The sequence below is a fragment of the Protopterus annectens genome, chromosome 6.part1, assembly GCF_019279795.1.
Source record: "Protopterus annectens isolate FY-2018-M chromosome 6.part1, PAN1.0, whole genome shotgun sequence".
Lineage (NCBI taxonomy): Eukaryota > Metazoa > Chordata > Ceratodontiformes > Protopteridae > Protopterus > Protopterus annectens.
The window spans coordinates 122,963,590-122,987,833 of record NC_056738.1 but is presented as its reverse complement, the minus strand read 5'-3'; the positions used below and the strand labels follow the sequence as shown (position 1 = coordinate 122,987,833).

The 24,244-nt window shown below is 42.2% G+C and overlaps 1 protein-coding gene across 1 annotated transcript in view; it reads right to left on the bottom strand.

Moving 5' to 3' along the window:
- The window catches only part of LOC122805263 (rap guanine nucleotide exchange factor 4-like), a 1,439,269-nt gene that overhangs the window by 700,188 nt on the left and 714,837 nt on the right, over positions 1-24,244 (bottom strand). Inside the window, exon 15 of the mRNA XM_044075352.1 lies at positions 15,636-15,666. Coding sequence (XP_043931287.1) covers positions 15,636-15,666 — 31 coding nt within the window. The remainder of the gene's footprint in view (positions 1-15,635; positions 15,667-24,244) is intronic.

Below are 24,244 nucleotides of genomic sequence, written 5' to 3'. Positions count from 1 at the left end.
ACCATAAAACCATTCCACTCTTCCTATGGAAGCTACAACCTATTCTCTAGCACAAACATTGTATCCCTGGATCCATTCAAAATTGTGGGATAACATATTTATGGCTTAACCCATAAAGTAATTTAATTTCAGATATATTTTAAAGTTTGCTGCAGCTGGATTGTGATTAACCTCTGCTCTGTCAGTTTCCTCTGTTGAAATATATACATTTCATTCAATTGCAATAATGCATCTGCATTAGCAGAGCACACTGTTGATAGATTTTAACACAAGCAACTTTACAAATATGTTTTTAAACACAAGCATCTGTACAAATCAGTTTGATACACAAATGACATATAATTCTTTACAAAATTCCAGTTAGCTGTGCTGGCATATGTTACAAATCCACTGCCCTATTTCTCCTGGCATGGCTGGCAGTACGTCCTATCATCACATTGGTATCTACATAAACAACCAGAATGACTAAACTCTACAGGACGCTCTTGCCCCTAAGCAAAAAAGAGAAATTCATTTTGAATGTAACAAAAATATAAACAGGAAATCTAAACTTTATATCCCATACTAGAACTATATACAACAAAAGGGGATGGTGGGTGGATACAGTCAATGCAGCAGTGAAGAATTTGAACATCTACTGTTATGGGTAAGTGCAACTTACACAACTGTACTAAGTTCATCATTCTCACTGCTGCAGTAACCTATTGATAGAATATCATAGCTTATCCAACCTGGGAGGAAAAGGAAAGATAAGGACCCAGGAGTCCCCAGAGAATAGTTCAAGCAAAGTCTGTTCTGGAACTGGAAAAGGAATCCAGTTTGCAGTGTACTGTAAATATATTTTTTATTTATTTAACTTTTGTTTACCAGGAAAGTTTGACTGGGATGGAGCCCATTTTCAGCAGAGGCCTGGGGAGAAATGTTGCAGATGTATGTCATTGGAATGGGAGGAAACCAGAGCACCTGGAGAAAATCCACATGAATGCAGGGAAGGCAGGCAGACTTCAGAGCGAAGGCACCCCAGCCAAGAATCAAACCGGAGAACCTCTTGGTGTGAGCCGACAATGCTAACCACTGCACCACTGTGCCGCCCAAATATATGAATATATGACCAGGTTGTTGCCTATAGAATGCTTCTAGAGACCAGTCCTTTCAGCCATGGTAGAATAGGAGGAATGGGGACTGTATGAGTGGCTTTCTGCTCAAATAAATCATAGTATCTGCCCATTTCAGAAGTATCATCCACCTTTCCGATAAAAATGCATACTTAAGCATAGAGACAGTCTCAGAAAAGGATAACGCCTCTCTTATTTTTCAGTTCACTGACTAAAGAGTCATAGTACTGGGTTATTAAACCCTCAGGAGATAAAATGTTATCTCTGACCACATCAGAATTATCTGATACAGTAGCCTTATCACTGGGAGTGTAAGAATAAGGTAGAAAAGGAGGCCCGGTATTGATAGTCTGCAACAAACTCCTGACTAAGATAAGAACATCATTTTTACAAACAGAGAACATTTATCTGTTATCACAATAATAACTTTCTGTTTCCTTTTCCTAGGAAAATCCTTGGAGGAAGACTGACTAGGGGAAGGCATATCCTCCTGAACAAGAGGTCTCTTTCCTGTGGCCACCCTGAAAAGATGATCATGGAGTGTCTTCTATACCTAAAATGGATGGTTCTCCCATGCCTACATCAGACACTGGAACAGCCAAAGAGGTTATATCTTATCCTTGGGCCAAAGTGGCCAACAAAGGTGCACCAGATGGATTGAGGAAACCATTAAGGGGTCTGAGGAATCAATAACAGTTACTGCAGAATCACTTACCATCGGCTAAGGCATTGACTGAACCTGCGCTGAAAGCAAGGGATCATGCCTTAACTGATTTTTTTCTTTTTAGGTACATTGGGAGAAGGACCAGGATCTGGGTAAGTATCCATGCAGTAGCTGAAGAAGAAGTCTGATTGCCAGTAAGCTGCACTGCAGAAAGTTGGTCAAAAGGTAAGTTGTCACTTAGAGCACACAGGCGGCACAGAACACTCAGAGAGCCCCAATTCCCCAGTAATAATAAAGTACACACGCAGCACACACAAAAAGTTCTCCATTAGACAGAGATACCTTCTCCACAGCAAACTGCTAAATAAAAAGTCTGTTAGATAAGTTGTCACAAAAGGTACATAAGCATCAACACAACACAAAGTTTCTGCCCCTAAAACAGACATCCTGACTTTTCAAAATATGTCATTCATTACAGTAAAATATGATTCATAAGATAAATAAGCCTTAAAAAAAAAGCCTACGAGCTATGCCAAGAACCAAAGTAGCAGTCCTTCAATGAATAACTTCTGACATTACTACAAAGCCAGTATTCTTAAACAGACATACTAAAATTCTGTCACAAAATGATGGTATTGAAGGATTCCCCAAAGGGGACTTATCTCTGAAAAAGGAAGCCTCTGGCTGACTGCTGCTCCTCTCAAGCCTCAGAGCTGCATCTGCTCAAGGTAGCAAGAAAGTTCTGAAGATCTGTAGTCACTTCTATAGTTCCCTGCAAAAGGGCTTTGCCTATAGGTAACCAGATTGACAGTGTGGAGGGAGGGAAAGCTTTTGGAAGCTGGCCGGTTGCTGTTTCCCTGGCAGGATACAGCCACAGGATGCTACAGCAGTGAGAATTATGAACATCAGACATTTTATTTTCAGCTAAAGTAATTGTTGAGATTATCATCAGATCTAAAGACTGATGATGATAATCAGCTTTTGAGCTTTATGCTGTCTTTCACAGAAGTTTGAAATGTTTTATTTACCACTTTAATGAAGTCAGCAAGACTGAAAGCTAGACAGTACATGTAGGAAGGTTACCTGCACACCTTTCTCATGATTTGTAAGAAGCTAATTATTTTCACAATTTTCTCCAGCCTTCAGAATGGGATTCATTGCAGCATTGATGCCTCTTTAGGTTCTGGCTCACATATACAAATGCATTCAACATAAGCACAAAAATATGCACTGAGCATGGCCACAGCATAAGACAAGCAAAACCTCATCCAGGTGTGCAGAGTGAAATTGCAAAGAAACTCAGCCCAGTTTCAGGAAAATGGAGCAATAATGCATGTTCACTCCTTTATGTCAGGGCATGTTCTCCAGCAAATTGTGCTTGACCTGAACTTGAGTATTGCATTAGTCCTAGAAAGAAAAGATACTGGGAAAAGTAACGCACTTGATTTACCCATATGTTTTGAGTGGTTCACATACAAATCATCAAGTTACAGCTGGCTATGCAACTCATTCCATGAGCTGCAGTGACTGGGTAGTGTATGTGGGCAACATCACATGAAAAGAAGAGTAAGTAAAATAAATAAATAGATTTATTACATGAGGCTTCTACTCTGTTAGGGATTTTTGGTGTTAATGTGCATCTGACATAAACTCCTCTGATTCACTATTCCTTGCGGAGGCCATCCATCAGAATGGCCACATACATTAAACAGATGCTCTGTAAAGGTTTAGTAATGTTCCAGATCCCTAAGGAAGTTGAAGGCTCATATACAAAGAGCAATACCATCAAAGTATGTGGCCTGCCAGCTTAGAAGTTCATGCATTCAGACATACCACACATGCGTACAAATAAGTATCTCTTAAATGAAGGCTTATATTGTAGTCATTAGCCATGTAAATATACAAGCCTGTGTTCAGTGTAGTTAAATCTTTCTGCAGGGAGACTGCTGGAAATAAGTATTGATGGAACATGTGTGTCCCGACCCTCAAAAAATGCAGATGCTTCCTAAAACAGCAAAAAGACAAGTAACTTTGCATCTCTGTTTAAAGGAAGTGATATTACAATAAAAGTATGTCTAGTGAAGTACTATAATCTTTAATTAGTATTTATTTATTTAGTTTATGTATTTATTAGCATTTGTTTACTGGGAATGTCTGTCTGGGCATAAGTTGCCCTTTTTAAGTAGAGGCCGGAGAAGAAAAGCTCCAAGTACAACACATGTACAAATGATACAAAAAGCAGGTAAGTAAAACTACAATGACAATTGCAAATAGGACACATACTAAAGCATAAACAGAGTTGGAGAAAAGACAACAGTGCATATCAATAGATAAAAAATGTTGTAGTTCATAAATAAAATCTAAGACATTATTACAATAATAGTTTAAAACAAAGAAAGTGGCAGAAAAAAGGGAAAGTCATTTGTAAGAGCATTCATTTAAAAAGTAAGATTTCAGAAAAAAAGTAATGTGTTAGGAGAAGTGATAGTTATACAGCAGTGTCCAGGAGGAGCAATACGAAAGAACAAGTTTAAAAGGTAACACCTGGAAAATAGGTACAGGTGTTAGCACAGAAAGTGGTTGCATTATGCACTGGATGTGGTAGAGGTTGAAACAGATGATTAGTAGATATGCTGAGTGAGAGGAAGGTTGAGTAAGGTTAAATAAGATGTAGGATTATTGTCAATGATAATTATCTGTAATTTTACAGTCAGCTAAATTACTGGTGTTGGAAGTACTTAAGTTGTCTTGTACTTGGTACTATGAATAGATGTGTTACACAAAGGAACATGAGTGCATGGCAGTATTGTGGTAAACAAATATGAGATATACCCACCTGTAACCACTTGGTGCTGTCAGTGGAGGAGATGCATTTGGTTGGATCCCTAACATATGATAGAAACCTCATTTATTTATTTATTTATTTTTATTATTTATTTTTATTTTACATTTGCTGACTGGGCTAGTCCAGCTGGATATATGTCCATTTTCAGCAGATGCCCGGGGAGAAAAGCTCCTTGAAAACACAGTAACATTTATATAAAATAACAATATTCAACAGATACAGGTACAATACATATTTAAGCAATTTTATACATGATAGATTTTACAGATGTGGGTACATTAAATATATAAGCAAATATTTTCACTTCAAAACATGTCTGTTTACAGAATCATATGACTTATAACATTTGTTAGTTATAGGGAGGTATTGATGAAGACATTTTAGGGGTATTGATGAAGACATTTTAATAATATATCAGGCCCGTTATCTTTATGGTTTTCAATAGGCAATTAGTATATACAGTTGATGAGACGAGAGTCTTTGTGAAAAAAAAATGTGTAGTTAGTCTGGGTTCACACAGGGACATAACCAATGGAATTTAAGGTAGGTTTTCAGCTTGCTTTTAAATTGTGTTAGTGAAGAAAGGGAGATCAGGTCACTGGGGAGAGAGTTTCAGGTTTTACCCATGGTACTGGAGAACAAAGAGTCACCTGACATTGATTTGAATGAAACGCATTTCACTGAAACCATAAGACTGAAATTTCAAGACTGAAAAGTCACTTGATTGAAACCCAAAGACTGAAACCCATAATACTGAATTTCAACATACTAAATTGTAAACTGGACCATATAAAACCAGACTAGGTGGGGGGCTGTGCCCCCCCCCCAACTATATATATTAACTCCATTATTGCACTACAGTGGGGAAAAGGGCATATACCTTTCACTTACCTTACAGTAGTCTACATGCTGCCACTACTATGCCCTTTTCCCCACTGTATTGTGATCCTTGAGTTAGTATATATAGTTGGGGTGTGTGTGGGGTACAGTGCCCCACCAAGTCTGGTTTTATATGGTCCAGTTTAAAATTTAGTATGTTGAAATTCAGTATTATGGGTTTCAGTCAAGTGACTTTTCAGTTTTTTGAAATTTCAGTCTTTCGGTCTCAGTCAAATGCGATTCAGTCAGATGAGGTTTCTATCATATGATAGGGTTCCATTTGATTATGTAGTGGGGGCTTGATGTTGCTTCAGACCGATGCATGCCAGGCAACTGGTGGTTGTACTGTATCTTCTAAAGCACCAAGGATTTTTGCCTGATTGCTCTATGTTGTATTAGAAGTAAATGTATATGGACTGTACTTATTTGCTTAGTTGTGTATTTACTGTATTTGTCTTGATCCTGTAACTCCCACTGGGCACAGACACTCACATGCAATTATATCAGCTTATTGCAGGTCTCTGTTCAACTTCTCTATATCTCTAGAATCCCCTACCTCTCTGCTGTATTGTAGGGAGTGAACATTTCTTAACTTCAGAATATGAATAAAGTTAAAAGGAATATATAAACTGGCCATTATATTGACTGACCATTAACCAAGTTGACAGTCAGCTTGCTGAAATATATTGCACAGAAAAGGGAAAGTGCACTCCAGCAGGCCTTTTTATGTATAATATTTCTCAGTGCTATTACATATGATATTATTCTTGTATTGTACTATACCTTGTATCAGCTTAACTTACAGCACGTAGAAGACATGATATAATTTCATATGTACTTTGACTGACATTATTGTGTGGTTTGCAGTCAGTTCCATTGTGATGCCTGTGCACTGGTCTAGCAATCAAGGAGCCTCAATCCTCACCACTAACACCAGTGAGGGGCATCCATATAGGGAAAGGATAACAAATGCACACACAGTAAAGTACAATTTCCCTTAAGACCACACAAAGATCACAGTCAGTCTGGGGCTGGTTTCTCCCTTTCTCTCCAGGTCCCCAATAAGACTCCCCACTGGCACAGCTATAGCATCCAGATCTCAGTCTAGTGGGCAAGCTAAAACCTCCAGCACCCTCTCTGTCCAACCAGTGCTTTGTGTCCCTGCCCAAGTAGCTGACACACACACACTTTGAGATAAGAGTTTATACAACCACACAGACATTCCTGGGGAAGGCTGGTACAGGTTCTCCATCTGTGCCCTTTTCTGCCCAGTCTAAAAGGTAGATGCCCCTCACTGGTGTTACCAGTTGCCACCACCCACTAATATCAGCTACTCAAAGGCCCTTCTGAAAGGGTTCCAATTATTACTGTGCAATATTATTATCCAAATGGTAAGTGTGACTGAACAGTCAACACTTATTAGAGTGACTTGGTACAGTATCACTATATACATGGAATGTACTCTAGAGCTTAAATGAACTCTACATAAAACAGCTAGAGTTAAAAGGTTTAAAAATATTTAATAATAAATAATAAAAACATAAGACAATACTTCTTACTACACAGTGATAGTCAAGAGTTCAGAGATCACAGAGAGATACTTAAAATAATTCAGTAGAAAATTTCTGAAATCACAGAAAAACAAACTAGTCTAATCTTCCTATTCCTAGCTATATCTAAGAGAAAACACATTTCAATAATCCTACTTACATCTAGAGCAAGACAGTGCTGGTGATGTTGGATGTCCTCAAGACAAAATGCTCTGAGCTCTCTGATTCTCTCTCTTTAAATTGATAACACAGAGCTGCTTCAAATGGTTTACAATCACATAGATGATCGCACTGTGTGATCAACGTATGTGCGTAAATCTGGTAGCAGAACCATTAGTGCGAGTACTATATTGTCGAACCTTACAATAGCGAACAGCCGCTATAGCAAAGTTTGACAGAGTAGTGCAGATCGCACTATAGAGGGGATTGGGAAATGTACCCTTTCTTCAGTGTAGTGGGATCTCGGAGTTTGTATATATAAATAGGGGTGTGTAGGGGGGCTGGCCCTCCTGCAAAACATGTTAAAATATGTTTAGCAGCTAAGAGAATTTCAGTGGAGTTGAAATGTTTGACATTCGACTTCATTGAAATGCTCAGTTTGGCATTTACTGTGGTCAGTGTTGTGATTTCCAAACATTTTCTTCGGATATATGCACTTTTCGCCACAGTAGTGTCAAACATGTGATAGTAAACCGCTTCAAATGACATCATTCTTCACACTTCTCTGGTGTTCGCAGGCTAACAGAAACTACATTTGCATTCTTTACACCTGGTCAGAAACCAGAGCAATAAAGGACATTTATACATGCAAATTCTAGCCATTAACTGTGGTCTTAAAACAATAGGCAGAATGCCTCCCTCTAAACATATCGGCTCCAAATTTTGACATCAAAGACAGTGATAAAATGCTTGACTTAGCTTTCTTACAGCAGAGTGCACTGTTGTTACATTTTTGCAGTTCAATATCCAATGCAGTCTTTTCACATTTAAGAGAACAAGCCTGTGGCTTACATTAATATTTACAAATGACAGAATTATCTACAAAATTCTATCTGGCTAGGCGGGCAGCCTTCACCTATCTTCACCCCCCCCCGGAAAACTCAAGCTAGTTTTTCAAATGACCCTTAAGAAACTATGTTTGATAGGGTTAGGTCTATCTGAGTATACCTTACCCCATTCCCTGTCTTGAGAGCCCATCTGCACAGGCATTGCTAATCCCACTACAGTGCTGCACTGACATATCATATGCTTGCAAATCTAGGCTCCATCTTAGCAACTTGGCATTTTGCTGGCTGGCTCTGTGTAACCATGTTAGGGGGTTGTGATCTGTCACTACAGTGAATTTTCTTCCATACCGATAAGGCTGACATTTCTGCAGTACCCATACTATGTCTAGACATTCCTTTTCTACAGCTGCAAAGCATTCCTCCCTGGGTTGGAGCCTACAACTGAGATAAACCACTGGGTGCTCTTCTTCCTCTGAAGAAATTTGGCTAAGTACAGCCCCCACCCCATGGTTTGAAGCATCCACCTGCACAACAAATTATTTGCTGTAATCTGGACTGGCTAACACAGGGGGTCCTCCCAAAGCTTCTTTAATCTTCTGGAATGTCTGCTCACATGCTGTGGTCCACACTACCTTATCTGGCCTGTTCTTCCTTGTCAGGTCTGTGAAGGGAGCAGCTATGGTACTATAACTGGAGACAAACTTTCTGTAGTACCCTGCTGTCCTTAAGAATGCCCTCACCTGCTTTTTGGTAACAGGTGCAGGCCATGGCTGAATGGCTTCTATTTTGGCAGGTTCTGGCCTGATCTTACCCCTCCCCACTCTATGTCCCAGGTAGGAGACCACTGCCATACCCAACTGACATCTGCTCGGCTTAATAGTCAACCCTGCCCTCTGTAGTCTGCCCAGCACCTCCCTGACATGTTGAATGTGCTCTTGCCAGGAATGGCTGTAGATGGCAATATCATTTAGGTAAGCAAGGGCAAACCCTCTTGCTCCTGCTAGGATATGATCTACCAGCCTCTGGAAAGTTGCTGGGGCATGTTTCATCCCAAAGGGCATCTTTGTTAACTCATACAAGCCAAAAGGAGTCACAAAGGCTGACCTCTCTCTAGCACTGGAAGTCAAGGGCACCTGCCAGTAACCTTTGGTAAGATCAATGACTGTAAGATACTTAGCCCCACCCAGCTGCTCTATGGCCTCACCTGTCCTAGGCATTGGGTAAGCATCTGACTCTGTGTGACTATTTAATTTCCTGTAGTCCACACAGAACCTAGTGCTGCCATCCTTCTTTGGCACCAGCACCACTGGGGAGGCCCAGGGACTGTTGGACTCTTGAATCACCCCTAGTTCCAACATCTCCTGTATCTCCTCCCTCAAAGTCTGTTTGACTCTCTCAGGCACCCTATAAGGGGCCTGCCTAATAGGCCTTTGGGGTCCTGTATCCACCTGGTACTGCACCAGGTGGGTGTACCCTGGTTTCCCAGTGAACATGTCCCCAAACTCTTGTAGCACTGCTCCGATTTCTTGAACCTGGGTAGGCTATAGCTGCTGGGACATTGCTACCCCTTCCACTGATGTGTCAGTCCGAGCCTCACTGAGGAGATCAGTCACCAGATCTCCCTCTGACCCCTCCTGCAATCCACTGCAAATGCTCAGCACAAGGGCCACCCTATCATGGTAAGGTTTCATCATGTTAACATGGTACAATTTGTGTCCCTGCCTCCTGCCTAGCTGTTCCACCATGTAGTTAACATCATTTACCTTTCTTACCACCTTGTAGGGTCCCTCCCAAACTGCTTGCAGCTTGTTGTGTCTGATAGGAATGAGAACTATTACTTGCTGCCCTACAGCATACTCTCTAGCTCGAGCATTCCTGTCATACCATACCTTTTTCTGTTGTTGGGCTTCTGTCAGGTTCTCCTGGGCCAGGCCCATGAGTTCCCTAAGCCTTGTCCTGAGGTTTAGGACACATGCCACAACAGACTCCTTATGAGATTCACACTTACCTTCCCACTCATCATGAATTAAATCTAGAGATCCCCTCACCCTATGCCCAAACAGCAACTCAAAGGGTGAAAAACCTGTGGATTCCTGGGAAACCTCTCTGTAAAGCAAACAACAGATGGGGCAAATATTTGTCCCACTCCCTCTTAAACTGGTCTGCAAATGCCCATAGCATGGACTTGATTGTAGAATTTAACCTCTCAACAAGACCTTTAGTCTGGGGATGGTAGGGGGTAGTCTTCAGGTGCTTCACCCGACAGGACTTCCACAGGCAAGCCAGCAGGTTTGTCATGAAATTGGCACCTCTGTCAGTCAGCATTTCTTTTGGGAAACCTACCCTGCTGAAAACCTCTAACAAAGCATTTGTCACCTTTTCTGCTTCAATGGAGGACAGAGCCACTGCCTCAGGGTATTGTGTAACATAATGCACTACCACTAGGATATACTTTTTCCCTGTGGAACTTGGGGTACTCAAATGTCCCACAATATCCATAGCTACCCTCTAAAATGGCTCCTCAATAACATGCAAAGGTATCAAAGGAGCTCTCACCTTGTTTTCTGCCTTGCCTACCTTTTGGCACTGCCCACAGGTCCTGCAGTACCCTGTTACATCTCTGGAAATTCCAGGCCAATAGAAGTTCTGCATAATATGTCTCTTTGTATGTTTTATGCCCATATGAGCTACAAAGGGAATATCATGGGCTATGGCTAGAAGCGCCAGATGGTAGGCTCTAGGCACTACCAACTGCTGTGCCCTCTCACCTTCTAGCCCTTCCTCAGGGGTCCACACTCTATACAGTAACCCTTTGTCCCAGTATACAGATTCCCCCTTCCCTTGAGAATCAGGTGCCTTACTAACTCCCTGCCTCAGGCTTTGCAATGTAGGGTCTGAGAGCTGAGCTTGTCTCGACTCTCTCTTTGTAACCCTTCCCAGCTCCCCTTCAACAGGAAGTCTGACATCCTCTGAAAGTGGTGCCTCACTGTCAGCCTGGGTAATACTACTCACCTCTACCTTTGCAATCACTCTGTTCAAGGGAACATCAGTACCCACAAGCAGCTGTGGCTCACATTCAGTCTCACTGCTACAGAATAGCTCCCTCCCTGAAGTAACCACCTCACCAGTCCTACCTGCAAGTATGCACTCTGTCTGGGTCTCCCCCAGGATACCAGACCCACATGCTTGTTTCCTAGCCTGACTGCATGTAACTGCATAAGCACATGGTACTGCCTCATTCAAATCCTTCCCTATCAGGACATCTGCAGGTAGCTCAGTACCCCTGTTGTCTCAAGACAACCTACTATTGGCATTTTGTCTTTCCCACTTACTGGCTCTCTCACCTTTTGTTCCCCACCTTGCCTCCGTGGATATCTGTATGCCACATGGCCCCACTGGTTACATTCAAAACATTTAACCCTAGGTCCTGGATGTGTACCTGGACTAGTGGCTTCCCCTGCTACTGGCAGATTCTGTTGGGGCAGTCTGTGCTGCCCACCATGGGTTCCTTTAGACCCATGAGCAGTACTGGGGGCCCCTTTCCTGTGCAGGGATGCCCTGCTTGCTATGTATAGGTCTCCCTTCTTCCCCAACTCATCTGAAGTAGCACATTGTCTATCAGCTAAACAGATCCTCATGTCCTCAGGCAAAGTGCTAAGGGCTTGTTCCCTCACCAAAAGGTCTACCAGCCCTTCAAAAGTGCTGACCTGGCATCCACTCACCCACCTATGAAAATAAGTGCTCAGTTCAGCAACATATTCACACACAGTTTCATCTGCCTTGCATCTATGCTCACGGAACTTTTTCCTATAAGTTTCAGGTGTTAGCTTAAAACATTCTAACAAGTGATTTTTAACAGCAGTATAATCAAAATATTCACAATCAGCAAGTTTAGACAACACAGTTACAGCTTTACCATGGAGTAAGGGGGTCAGGAACCGTATCCAGAGCTTTTGGTCAACATCTAGATCAAGGGAGGTCATAGTCTCCCTATACCTCTATTCAGTCGCTACCGCTTGCTCAGGAGTGACCCTTTGCCTAACATACAAGACCACGGCTATTAATAGGACGTGCTGGGAGGATAGATTCATCACCCAAAGACTCCTGCTGTGGAATAAAATCGGTATATATGTGGAGAGGCAGCACTGGCTGGCCTTGTTCAAAGAAAATCTTGACCATGGGGAGGGAGCCAGATATACCCCAGGGATTACCTAGGGGTGGCGTAGCCAAAAAAACTATGGATAGGGGTAAAATGCCCTCGGGCAATCATACTGTTTACATACCCTCTCAAACATATGAATGAAACTATCAAAATTATCCCCCTCTTTAAACTGCGGAAGACATTTACTGACCTTTTGTGCTTCTGAGGTCCAGTTATTCCCTTCCCCATTACCTCCACGACTCTGGCGAAGAGTCAGCATCTCTCTCTCATGCTGCCTCTGTCTCTCCTTTTCCTCAGCTTCCAGGCATAGGAGTTTCTCATTCTCCTCAGCCTGCAGATATCTCAGTCTCTCAGCTGCTTCTATTTCCAAATGCCTGGCCTCCAACTCAAGTTTCTTTAGCTCCAGATGGATTTTTAAGTCCTCTGCAGAAAGGTTGAGCTGTCCATTCTCTGAGTGTGGTACATCTCCACTGCCAGTCTGATTATCCTCCTGGTTGCTGTTTCCTAATGTAGCTGTGACCAAGGCTGCAATCAGGTCTGCCTTAATCAGGTTTCCATGCACCAGTCCCCTAGCCTGGCAAATGTCAGCCAGCTGTCTCCTTGTCAGCTTCCCGTACTCCTCTGCTAACATGCTGCCTACTCTCCCTGACTAACTAAGCTAACAAAAGAAATAAAACAATTGTGATCTGAACTCTGAGAATTCTCTGCGTGGCTGATTTAGAGTACAAAATATCTTCAGTGATCACTGTACACAAGCTACAAGAATTCACTCTACCCACACCACTAAAAGCAAATTAGTATTTGCCAACCCATTAATATGTGGTGTGGATATCCCATGGCTGACAAACAATTAATATGTGACACCCGTGCACTGGCCCAGCAATCAAGGAGCCTCAGTCCTCACCACTAACACCAGTGAAGGACGTCCATATAGGGAAAGGATAACAAATACACACACAGTAAAGTACAATTTCTCTTAAGAGCACACAGAGATCACAGTCAGTCTGGGGCTGGTTTCTCCCTTTCTCTCCAGGTCCCCAGTAAGACTCCCCACTGGCACAGCTATAGGGTCCAGATCTCAGCCTAGTGGGCAAGCTAAAACCTCCAGCACCCTCTCTGTCCAACCAGTGCTTCATGTCCCTGCCCAAGTAGCTGACACACACATTCTTTGAGATAAGAGTTTATACAACCACACAGACACTCCTGGGGAAGACTGGCACAGGTTCTCCAGCTGTGCCCTTTTTCTGCCCAGTCTAAAAGGTAGTACCAGCTGCCACCACCCACTAATATCAGCTACTCAAAGGCCCTTCTGAAAGGGTTCCAGTTATTACTGTGCAATATTATTATGTAAATGGTAAGTGTGACTGAAAAGTCAATGCTTATTAGAGTGACTTGGTACAGTATCACTATATATACATGCAATGTATACATGCAATGTACTCTAGAGTTTAAATTAACTCTACATAAAACAGCCACAGTTGAAAGGTTTAATAATATTTAATAAGAAATAATAAAAACACAAGACAATACTTCTTACTACACAGTGCTAGTCAAGAGTTCATAGATCACAGAGAAATACTTAAAATAATTCAGTAGTAAAGTTCTGACATCACAGAAAAACAAACTAGTCGAATCTTCCTATTTCCTAGCTATATCTAAGAGAAAACACAGTTTAATAATCCTACTTACATCTAGAGCAAGACAGTGCTGGTGATGTTGGATGTCCTCAAGACAAAATGCTCTGAGCTCTCTGATTCTCTCTCTTTTAATTGATAACACAGAGCTGCTTTACATGATATCATTCTTCACACTTGTCTGGTGTTCCCAGGATAACTGAAACTATGTTTACATTCTTTACACCTGGTCAGAAACCAGAGCAATAAAGGACATTTATACATGCAAATTCTAGTCAGTAACTCTGGTCATAAAACACAAATTCTAGCCATTAACTCTGGTCGTAAAACAGTAGGCAGGATGCCTCCCTCTAGACATATCGGCTCTGAATTTTGACATCAAAGACAGTCATAAAATGCTTGACTTAGCTTTCTTACAGCAGAATGCACTGTTGTTACATTTTTGCAGTTCAATATCTGATGCAGTCTTTTCACATTTAAGAGAACAAGCCCGTGGCTTACATTAATATTTACAAATGACAGAATTATCTACAAGAGTCTGTCTGGCTAGGCTGGCAGCCTTCACCTATCTTCACACCCATGATACCAATGATACACTGATGACTGTGGCCCATGTGATATGAGCTTGAATGGCAGTTCGGTCACTTGTTGTAGACTCCCTGGGTGAACAGAGATCTGCAGAGGCATAATCTACATACCTTTTGGGGGGGTTAGATTCAGAGACAAACCAACCCCTTCCTTAATACAGCCTAACTTTATAGACCTGTTCCTTGGCCCATTCACACAGAAGGATGTGAGCTGTGGTGAGTTGTGCATGGACACAGCACATGCCTAAGAAATGTACTTTGATGAGCCATAGCTGAAACATTTTGATACTTGGGACGAATTAGTAAAAGGGTAAAGTAAGTTTCTATTAACCGTGCTAACTAACTCTCTTTCAGTATTTAAGCACCCTCAACCTTTCTGCTTTATGAAAACTTTTTTTATCATAACATACTTCTTACTTCTTGTCTTCTGACTTATAGCTTATATCTAATGTATCTGGATGTATATACTATTATATAGGCTTACATTTTTTGTACCTAATTAAGAAAATTGTTGAAATCAAATCCTAATAAGGAAACCTGATGGACACCTAAGGAAAGACATGCAAGTTATAAACAACACTTTCTATTATACATCACTTGCTCCGTAAGCATTATAAAAGTTATAAAACCACACTAGTGAAATAACTAAATTCCTTAAAGATGAGGTGGGATAGAGCTGAGTGATATATATGGATGCTAGACATAGTTGGAAAATCATTACAAGGAAAAGCACAGATAAGATGCTGGAGTGTAAGAAAACTGATCATGCTGACTGGGCAATGACATGATTTGCAGAAGAAGAATTTATGGTCCTCAGCTTTACAGGAAAGAGAGGAAAGACAATAGTAACAAAGAGTAGGAACATATTTTATTAGTAGTTTGATACGTGGCTGATAGTACCTTTTCTGTTTCAAAGAATGTCAAGAATTAAGAGGGAAGGCATACGATAGACAAAAGAAAATGAGGAAATATGAGACATTTTGATCAGAAAAAGTTTGTGTTAAAAAGAAGTTATTCTTATCGGTTGTACTGAATTGCCATTTATATTACAAGAAGGGATGTGAAACAGCATGAAAACAGTTGGAATGAGGATACTTTTCTGTAGGCTGTGCAATGGATATTATGAAACAGTGAACACGTCTTTTTTATCATTACCATTAGCTTTTGCATAAGTGAAACAGTCATGCATTACCTTCTTTGGATGCACTTTTGCTTCTTCAGAACTGTAAAAAAGGATAAATATTAAAATATTACTCAGCAGTTGCATTTCTGTGTTCATCCATCAACCCTTTAAATCACATGCTGCTTTTACCAGACAACACAATATTGTCACTTTAACTATAATATACTATGAGTATAAGGACAACAACAGCAAAGCAGAGAAATCATGCTTTAAAAAGATTCAAAACAAGCAGCCCATTGCTTTTCCATGTGTGTGTGTGTGTGTGTGTGTGTGTGTGTGTGTGTGTGTGTGTGTGTGTGTGTGTGTGTGTGTGTGTGTGTGTGTGTGTGTATTTTTACATGTATTTTAAAAAAGCATAACCTGAATGATCCCATTTTATCTATGACAGCAAAAGTACAGGTGAAATATGACATTTGCAAGTAAGCTCAGTTCAGCTGGCAACAGTGCCATATGTTACTAAACCATCAATGAATTTGTCAAGTATACACTGCAATTTGCTGTATAAGTGAGCATATCTAAACAAACTGCTGGGCATGTATTATTGTGTGTCCATTTTTCCAACTTCACATACTATCAATCAATGATCTGCTATAGGTGAAGAATAAGGGAGAGTTAAATAAAAGATAGGTATTTCCCACATAAGCAGGTCTATCCAGGAATGTGCTTTCAGAAATGTGATAATTGGCATTTTAAATGTTGCATGATGCTCTCGCGGGACTTTTTCAGTGCGCGGGCTTCGGCTTCAAGTAGATGTTTGGATTGTGGGCTTGCTTGCTGTTGTTCAGTCGCTTCGTGGATCGGTCTGTTTGTTCGGGTGCGCGTATCAGTCTGTAGCTTGCTTGCTGTTCGGTCGGTCGTGTGGTCTCGCAGATCAGTCTGTGGCTTGCTGTTGGGTCGGTCGCTGGGCTAGGTAGGTGAAGGGTTGTGTGTTGATCTGTAGTATTCTGGTTTTAACACTGTGCTGGGAGATGTTAGGAATGTGCGTATTTTCGTTGAACTGGACTTATCAGAGCTGGCCAGTTCTGTGGTTACTCATGCTCAACGTTGTACAGGTACCGAATATATTTGCGTTTAAGTACAACTTATTGTTCACTATTTTATGTGCCTTGTTAAGCTGAACAAATGGTATGGGATCGCTTAAAGAAGGCTCTCGAAGAAAGAATTTTAGGGGTTAGAAGAACAATGATTACTGCCTTTCTCTGTTATGTGGGACAGGTATGTATGTATCGCATACAGAGGCGGATTGGGCACTCTAAATTGACTGTAAGTGTGAGAGAGTGCATGCGAGTCTGTTGTGTGGAAGAGGTATTGCTGCAGGGCTAACCACCCTGTGGTGTAAATAAGCGATCTTACTTAAGTTACTTGAGCAGGTGGAAGAATTGTTTTCTACACTGATATACTTAACTTCTGATGTGGTTCCAGCAGACTGGAAAACTGGCATAACAGCGGTCTGGATTTATAAGGTCTGGTCTGGAGACTCTCAAGGTTGATGAGTCTTTAATAAAGGATTTTTCTGTATTTAACTTGAGCTTCTGTCCTTTTGGCATGCTTTAGTACTGCTTTGCTTATTTGGTGTTTTTTACTTGTTCAGCTTGCTCGCCATCCTTTTTGCTTATCAGGTTGTTAATTCCACACTAATGCTTCTTTGGTAAATTTGAAACAGTTAAATAAGTTTGGTAGGTTGTATTTGTATTGCATGTTATAAAACCATAAGTACCTTAGCTAAGGGTATGCAGTCTAAACGATTAGATTCAACTGTCAATTTACATGTGCCCTTTAACATGCTGTCACATCTCTGCAGTGCGACTCCATGTAGGCCGCATGCCTTTACTACAACGTAGTGTTGCTGCTTTCTTCTTTTTCTTTATTATACATTACAAAGGTAGTGGTTTGATGGGGTGGGTGACATCAGAGTGGGAGTTGCAAGGGCATAGCCAGCATGTTTTTAGGTGAGCTTTTAGTAAAGTTTTGAAGTGGGTGCATGATGGTATGGAGGTAATTGTGGGTGGGAGGGTGTTCCATAATTTGGCTGTGGTGCAAGAGAATAGTGCTTCACCAGCAGAGTTATTCTGTCATAGATGGTCCCATGCAAAGCACTGGCTTGCCACACCTGCCCTGCTTCCTTCTACTGTGCTTGTAGCTTGCTGATATCATTGTGCATGTTGGTCTACCCTACTTGCTTTCCCTTCATTATTGTCTGTTACTGCCTGCTTTCTTGCATTTTCTCTCCCGATGACACTGTTTTTATATACCATTTTTTCTTTGATTCCTGTCCTATGCTCTCACAACTATTAAACCCAAATCTCCAGATTTCCCATGCATTCCATAACATCCTAGGACAGTGGGACAGGAAGGCAAGAGTTATGGACTGCATCCATCATCAACTGGGGATTAGATTTTCCACATAATCATAACATCTCCTTCTGCTGGCCAGAATGCACTGTACAATGCAATGTTTCTGGCTGTAGTAAAACAGCATGCTTCTACAGTCAATAATTGCAGCAAGAGTGCAGGTATACACCTCGGTGAGCTTGTATCTCCAGAGTCTGTAGGCATGCAACTCTGAGACTTTTCCAGGGGCAGCTGTTGAGAAGACACTCAAACTACACCCTTTCATGGGATGGGTAAGCCAACATCAGCTACTCACTGTCATTCCTCCCCGGTTGACTCTTTCATTATCTGAGCAGGTGATTGAACTCAGGTTATCTGAAGTAAAGGCAGGGCCAAAAGCTCAGCGTCATGAAGCTGGCATCTCTCTCCCCTGTGTACCAACATGTTTTCTTTTTTAAATGATTTAAAAAATACTTTTCATTGCTTCATGCTGTACTACTGTACATTTTATTTTTGTATTGCATTACTCTAGTTGTTATCACAGAACTGCAGTTTGCTCTAGTGTTCTGTTTTGAACAACTGAACTTTGTTATTTGGCATACGTTGTCATTTGAATTTATTTCTCATTGGGTTATTTACATTTGTCTATGTCAATATTTTTGGCATTGTTGCTGTACTGTAGTTTCCTGCATTTTAAAAACTCAACTCTGTATATTTGGTACTTCAAATTCGGTGCATATATAGTGTGTGTGTGTGTGTGTGTGTGTGTGTGTGTGTGTGTGTGTGTGTGTGTGTGTGTGCGCACGTGCACGCTCGTACATGCGTATATGATCTTTCTTACACTTTTTTTCTGGAATAATAAAACTACATGCACATTTTTGTTTCCAGAATAATCAGAATTTCATCTCGATGGCTTGGGTTCCCCGGGGGGATGTTGGGGAGCCTAGGAAAAGTTTGCCTCAGGGCGCTTCTAACATAGTTACGCCACTGTCTATCCTCATCAACAGTATGAGTATTGCCTTTAGACATGAGGGAGCTCAGTATCTGTACCTTTCCCAGGCTATTGCTTCATCACCCCATTTTTCCAACAATGCTCTGCAAAATAGTTTCCTATCCAGAGCTAAATCAGACCACTCTAAATCAGAGCAGAAAATAAATGAATAAATAAGTAAATACATATAATAATACTAATAGTAACAACAACAATAATAATAAAGACCTCTAGACCATGTAAACAAGATGCAGGGGGCTATGTTACAATACAATGTTATTCTAAGTATGTAACTTTTATATCTCAGAGGTCTCATCCTCATCAACAGTATGAGAACTCAAAGCTCATTCTACTGGGTGGCTGCCTTCATGGAAACTTTTCTCTGATAATTGTAACTCCAACGTAAGATCTTGATCTAGAGATCATGTCTAGCTTGTGGTGTCTTGTGAAAGTATTAAGTGAAGGCTATGTAGCTGCTGCTGCACAAATCTCATCTAAATATGCATTTTTGAAAAAAAGGTCTGAGAAGCACCTAATTTCTTGGTTGAAAGATTTCTGGTTACTAACAGCAAAGGTGTGTTGTATTTTTCTTAAAAAAAGTTATGTCTTACCATAATGTTCCATCTGTGTTGTAGATCTTCATTCATTCCTTATTGATGGGATTTTGGTTCCATCCCTGGAACTGACTCGGGCAATACACAAGCTCGTGCCAGCCAAAAACTTCTTGAGTTAAGTCCTACCCATAGTGCCCCTCTCCTCCTATCTTCAGATTGAGTTTGCCCACCTGGAATAGAGACAATGGAGGCCCTATCTAAGCAAATATCCTATTAGGCAGACAGGACCAAAAGATCCACCAGGAGTCTTCAGGCAGGGGGTAGAAGGGCGGGACGTAAGGAATGAATGAAGATCTACAACACAAATGGAACGTTATGGTAAGATATAACTTCTTTATCTGATGTTGTAAATCTTCATTCATTCCTTACTGATGGGTCCAAGTCCCCAGCTACTCTATGTCATGGGAGGCCCTATATAAGGATATTCCTGAGCACCATTGAGCCAAAGGATGCTCTTCCCCCGAGGCCTTATCCAATTTGTAATGCATGATAAAGTGATGGGGGGTTGCCCAAGTGGCTGCTGCGCAGATGTCATCCATTGAGGCTCTGGAATGAAATGCCACCGAAGTGGACACTGAGCTGGTGGAGTGAGCCATGACTCTAGTAGTCAAAATTAATTTGTTCTGATGATAGACAAAGGTAATGCAATTTCTTAGCCATTTTGACAAGGTGACTTTGGAAACAGCTTTGCCCAATTTGGGGCCTGACAAAGCTATGAACAGCTGGTATGACTTTCTGAAGGATTTAGTTCTGTCTAAGTAAAAATGTAGCTGTCTATGTACATCTAGCATGTGTAAACAGTATTCACCTTTGTTAGAGAATTTTGGGAAAAAGACTGGTAAATCAATGGACTGGTTGAGACTCAAATTTGAGATAACCTTGGGCAAAAAGGAAGGGTTAGTTCAAAGTGAAACTCTCTCATTATGGAAAGTCAAATAAGGGTGATTAACACGCAAAGCTTGCAACTCTGATACCCTCCTGGCTGAGGTGATGGCGTAAGGAGTAAGGTTTTCCAGGATAAAAACTTTGTCACATGTGGCAGAAGATTCTAAAGGTGAACAGGTTAGAGTTTGTAGGACCAAAGTCAAATTCCAAGGTTCAGTAGGGTTTTTAATAGGCGGTCTGAGGTGTACAGCTCCTTTCATGAAGGTTTTGCAAAGACAGTGGGACATTAATGAAGAGTCATTAAAGCCATTATGAAAACTGGTGATTGCTACTAGGTGAACTGTAATAGTAGAGGCTGAGGCTCCTGCAAGGAGCAGAGTTGACAGGTATTACAAACTCTTATGGATCGGGATTGAAAGTGGGTCTAGTCCTTGCTCTTTAGCCCAAATTACAAACCTGACCCATTTACTGTAATAGAGTTTCCTGGTGGAGGGTTTATGAGAAGCCAGAAGAATCTTTCGGATGGGGGAAGATAGGTTCATCTGCCTGGCAATCATTAGGGGTGGAGATGCCAAGTGGTCAGCTTGAGACTGTGAAGGTTGGGATGGACCAGCCCCTGTGGGTGAGATAGGAGTCCTGGGGTTGGATCCAGGGTCCACAGGCAGTGAACCAAGTGAGGCCATAGGAAGGGGAACCAAAGTTGACAAGGCCAATAGGGTGCAATAAAGATTACCTTGCTTCTCAGCCATTGTGCTTTCTTCAAGAACTGTGGAATAAGGGGAATAGGGGGGAAAGGCATACAGAAGACCCGGGGGCCAATCGTGTAACAGAACATCTCTCAGTGACTCCCCGGGGGCGATCAGGGCAAAGAAGCTGCTGCATTTGTGGTTCAAGGGGGAAGCAAAGAGATCACAGCAAGACCGGCCCCAATGATGAAAAATTTGAGTCGCTACTATGGGGTTGAGAGACCACTTGTGAAGCATCAAAATGTTCCTGCTCAGTTTGTTTGCAATCAGATTGGAATTCCTGGGAATGTGCATTGCTAGTATAAAGTGGCTGGAAGCTATCACCTATTGCCACACTCTTAGGGCTTCCCAACATAAAGGGTAGGATCTGGTTCCTCCTTGCTTGTTGATGTACCAGACTAATGACATATTGTCTGATTGGATAGCAATTGTTCCTGATGGAAGGGTTGTTTGGAATGCTTGCAACGCTAAGAGCACCACCCTTAGTTCTAGGACACTGATATGCAATTTGGCCTCTAAGGGGAACCAAGTGCCTTGGACGCTCTTTGCTTGAAAATGCCCCCCCACCCCATCAGGAAACATCTGTGCTCACTGTGGCTTTGGGTTGGGGAGGGAATGGGTGACACCATAACTCCTCCTCTGGCTTCATCCACCAACTCAGATCTTGTTTGCATCAGTTTATTATGTGGATTGGGTAAGACACTGGATGTGTTAGAAGAGACCATTGCAATGACAGGAGCCATTCGAGTAGCCTCATGTGGAATCTTGCTAGTGGGACCAATGAGATTGTAGCTGCCATTGAGCCCAGCAGTTGTAGGACCTGTTGAACTGGGACAAGATTTTGAGAAAGTATTATATGAAGTTGAGATCTCAATCTTAGTAGCTTGTGAAAAGGTAGGGCAACTTGGCAGGATATTGTGTTGAACATTGCTCCAATGAACTTTAAGCTTTAAGTCGGTACCAGCTTTGACTTTTCTATGGAGATCCATAGGTGTTCTGGCAGACTTTGAGTGTATGATATGGCTTGAAGCAGTAGACTCCTGGTTGGAGCGGTGAGGAGCCAATTGTCTAGGTATGGAAACAGGCAGAATCCTTGTAGTCTCAGGTGAACTACTACTACTGCCATGCATTTGGTGAACACTCTGGGGGCTGTGGAGAGACCAAAGGGCAATACTCAAAATTAGTAATGACTGGCTCCCAGCCCAAAGTGAAGATATCTTCTGGATTGTTTGCCCATTTTTATGTGGTAATACGCATCCTGAAGATCTATAGAGCACATCCAGTTATCCTTCTCCAGAAAAGGAAGAATGGACTGAACTGTGACCGTCTGGAATTTTGTTTGTCTAATGAACTTGTTCAGTACGCTGAGATCCAAAGTTGGTCTCCAGTCCCCTGTCATTTTTGGCACTAAAAAGAACCTTGAGTAAAATCTGAATCTTATTTGGCCTGGTGGGACTGATTGGATGACTCTTTTTTTCTTAGCAGCTTTTGAACTTTTAGTGCTGCTGCATCCCTCTGACTGGGTGGAACATCAGGGATTTGCCTTAGAGGTCTGGGGTAAAGGTCAAAGAGGATATGGTAAAATCTGGACATTATCGTCTGCACCCAGAATTCTGATGTTATCGACTGCCAGGCCAAGTGGTGCAGGGAAAAACGTCCCCATCTGCTTCAAGAGGTAAGTAATTAGGTCACTCTTCAGGAGTGCTGATAGGGCTGACCAGAGAAGGAATCTCTGGAACCCTGCCATAGTAGCGTCTCACTGATGAGTTCCACCCCTCTGCCCTGGGGGGGATTGCTCACCACGTGTTGCAGAAAGGTCCTTGGTATTTCTTGAACCACATCTTTCCACCCCTCTGATTCCTGGAGTAGGATTGTTGAGAGCTGAAAAACATATGCCCATGGCAGATAGGGTTTTTCCATTCTTCTCACACCTGGCTAATGTGTCTTTAACTTTTGGGCCAAACAAGGAAGACTCATCAACAAGAGCATTGATGAAGGAAGACTCAAAGGGGTCCATGAAGTCACATAAGCGCATCCAGGTGTGAAGTCTCATGACAACACCTGAAGCAGTTGCTCTGGCTGCCCCCTCGGTTGTGTGAGCTTCAACCGCATGGAGGAGTTAGAGATGGACTCAAGGGTGACAAGCTGATAGGCAAGTTTATCTCACACCTCTTCAGGTAATACCCCTGCCAAAGTACCTGAAAGTTTTGTAATCAAGTCCCTTTGGAGACGTGTAAAATGTGCCATGTAATTCAGTGGCCATATGGCGAAGGTCGCTGAAGCATAAATCCACTTCCCTATTCTGTCTATCATCCGGGACTCCCTGTCCAGAGGATGGACAGACAAACTTTCTTCTGCTAGTTTTTTGTTAGTGGCCACTGCCACAACCATGGAGTCTACTGCCAATCCTCTGCACCAGTGGGGGTGGTCTTCTAGTGGGGAGACAATTTTATCAGGTCTCTGGGGTTTCTTGCTGCTCCTGTGCTAGAAGCTTGAAGTCCCTGTGTAGTGGGCTGTGTCAACTGCATGCCAGAGGAAAGGGAAAGGTCAGGTTCCAATGCTGGAGGTGCCAACTGCATGCTCGCAGAAGCAAGAAACCTCTCCATCACCTGGAAGGCAGGCCCACCTGCAGGGGGATGGGAGCCCAGAACCGAAAGAGACAACCTCAGAACCGGGGTCATACCCTGCTCTGATGAGCCCACCTCCAGGATAGGAGCCCAGAGAGGACTAGGAGCTGCTGGAACAGTTGGAACCATAGACGCCACCATAGAAAAACCTGGCGCAGAACTAGGGGTCATAGTGCTGACAGACCAGTCATGGTCCTGAAGGTGGACCAGCTCTGAATGGCGTGACGTCCAGAGGGTAGGCTCCGGAACTGTGGAAGGAAACATCACATGAACCAAAGGCATAGGCACTGGGGTAGAAATCAGTACCGAGGGCTCCAAAGCCTGAGAAGAGGTTGAAGGAGGATATGTTGGAGTCTGTGCAGAAAACCCTTCTGCTCCAGGTGGGAGGGAAGTCTTGGTAGGGGTTGGAATTCCTCTGACTGCC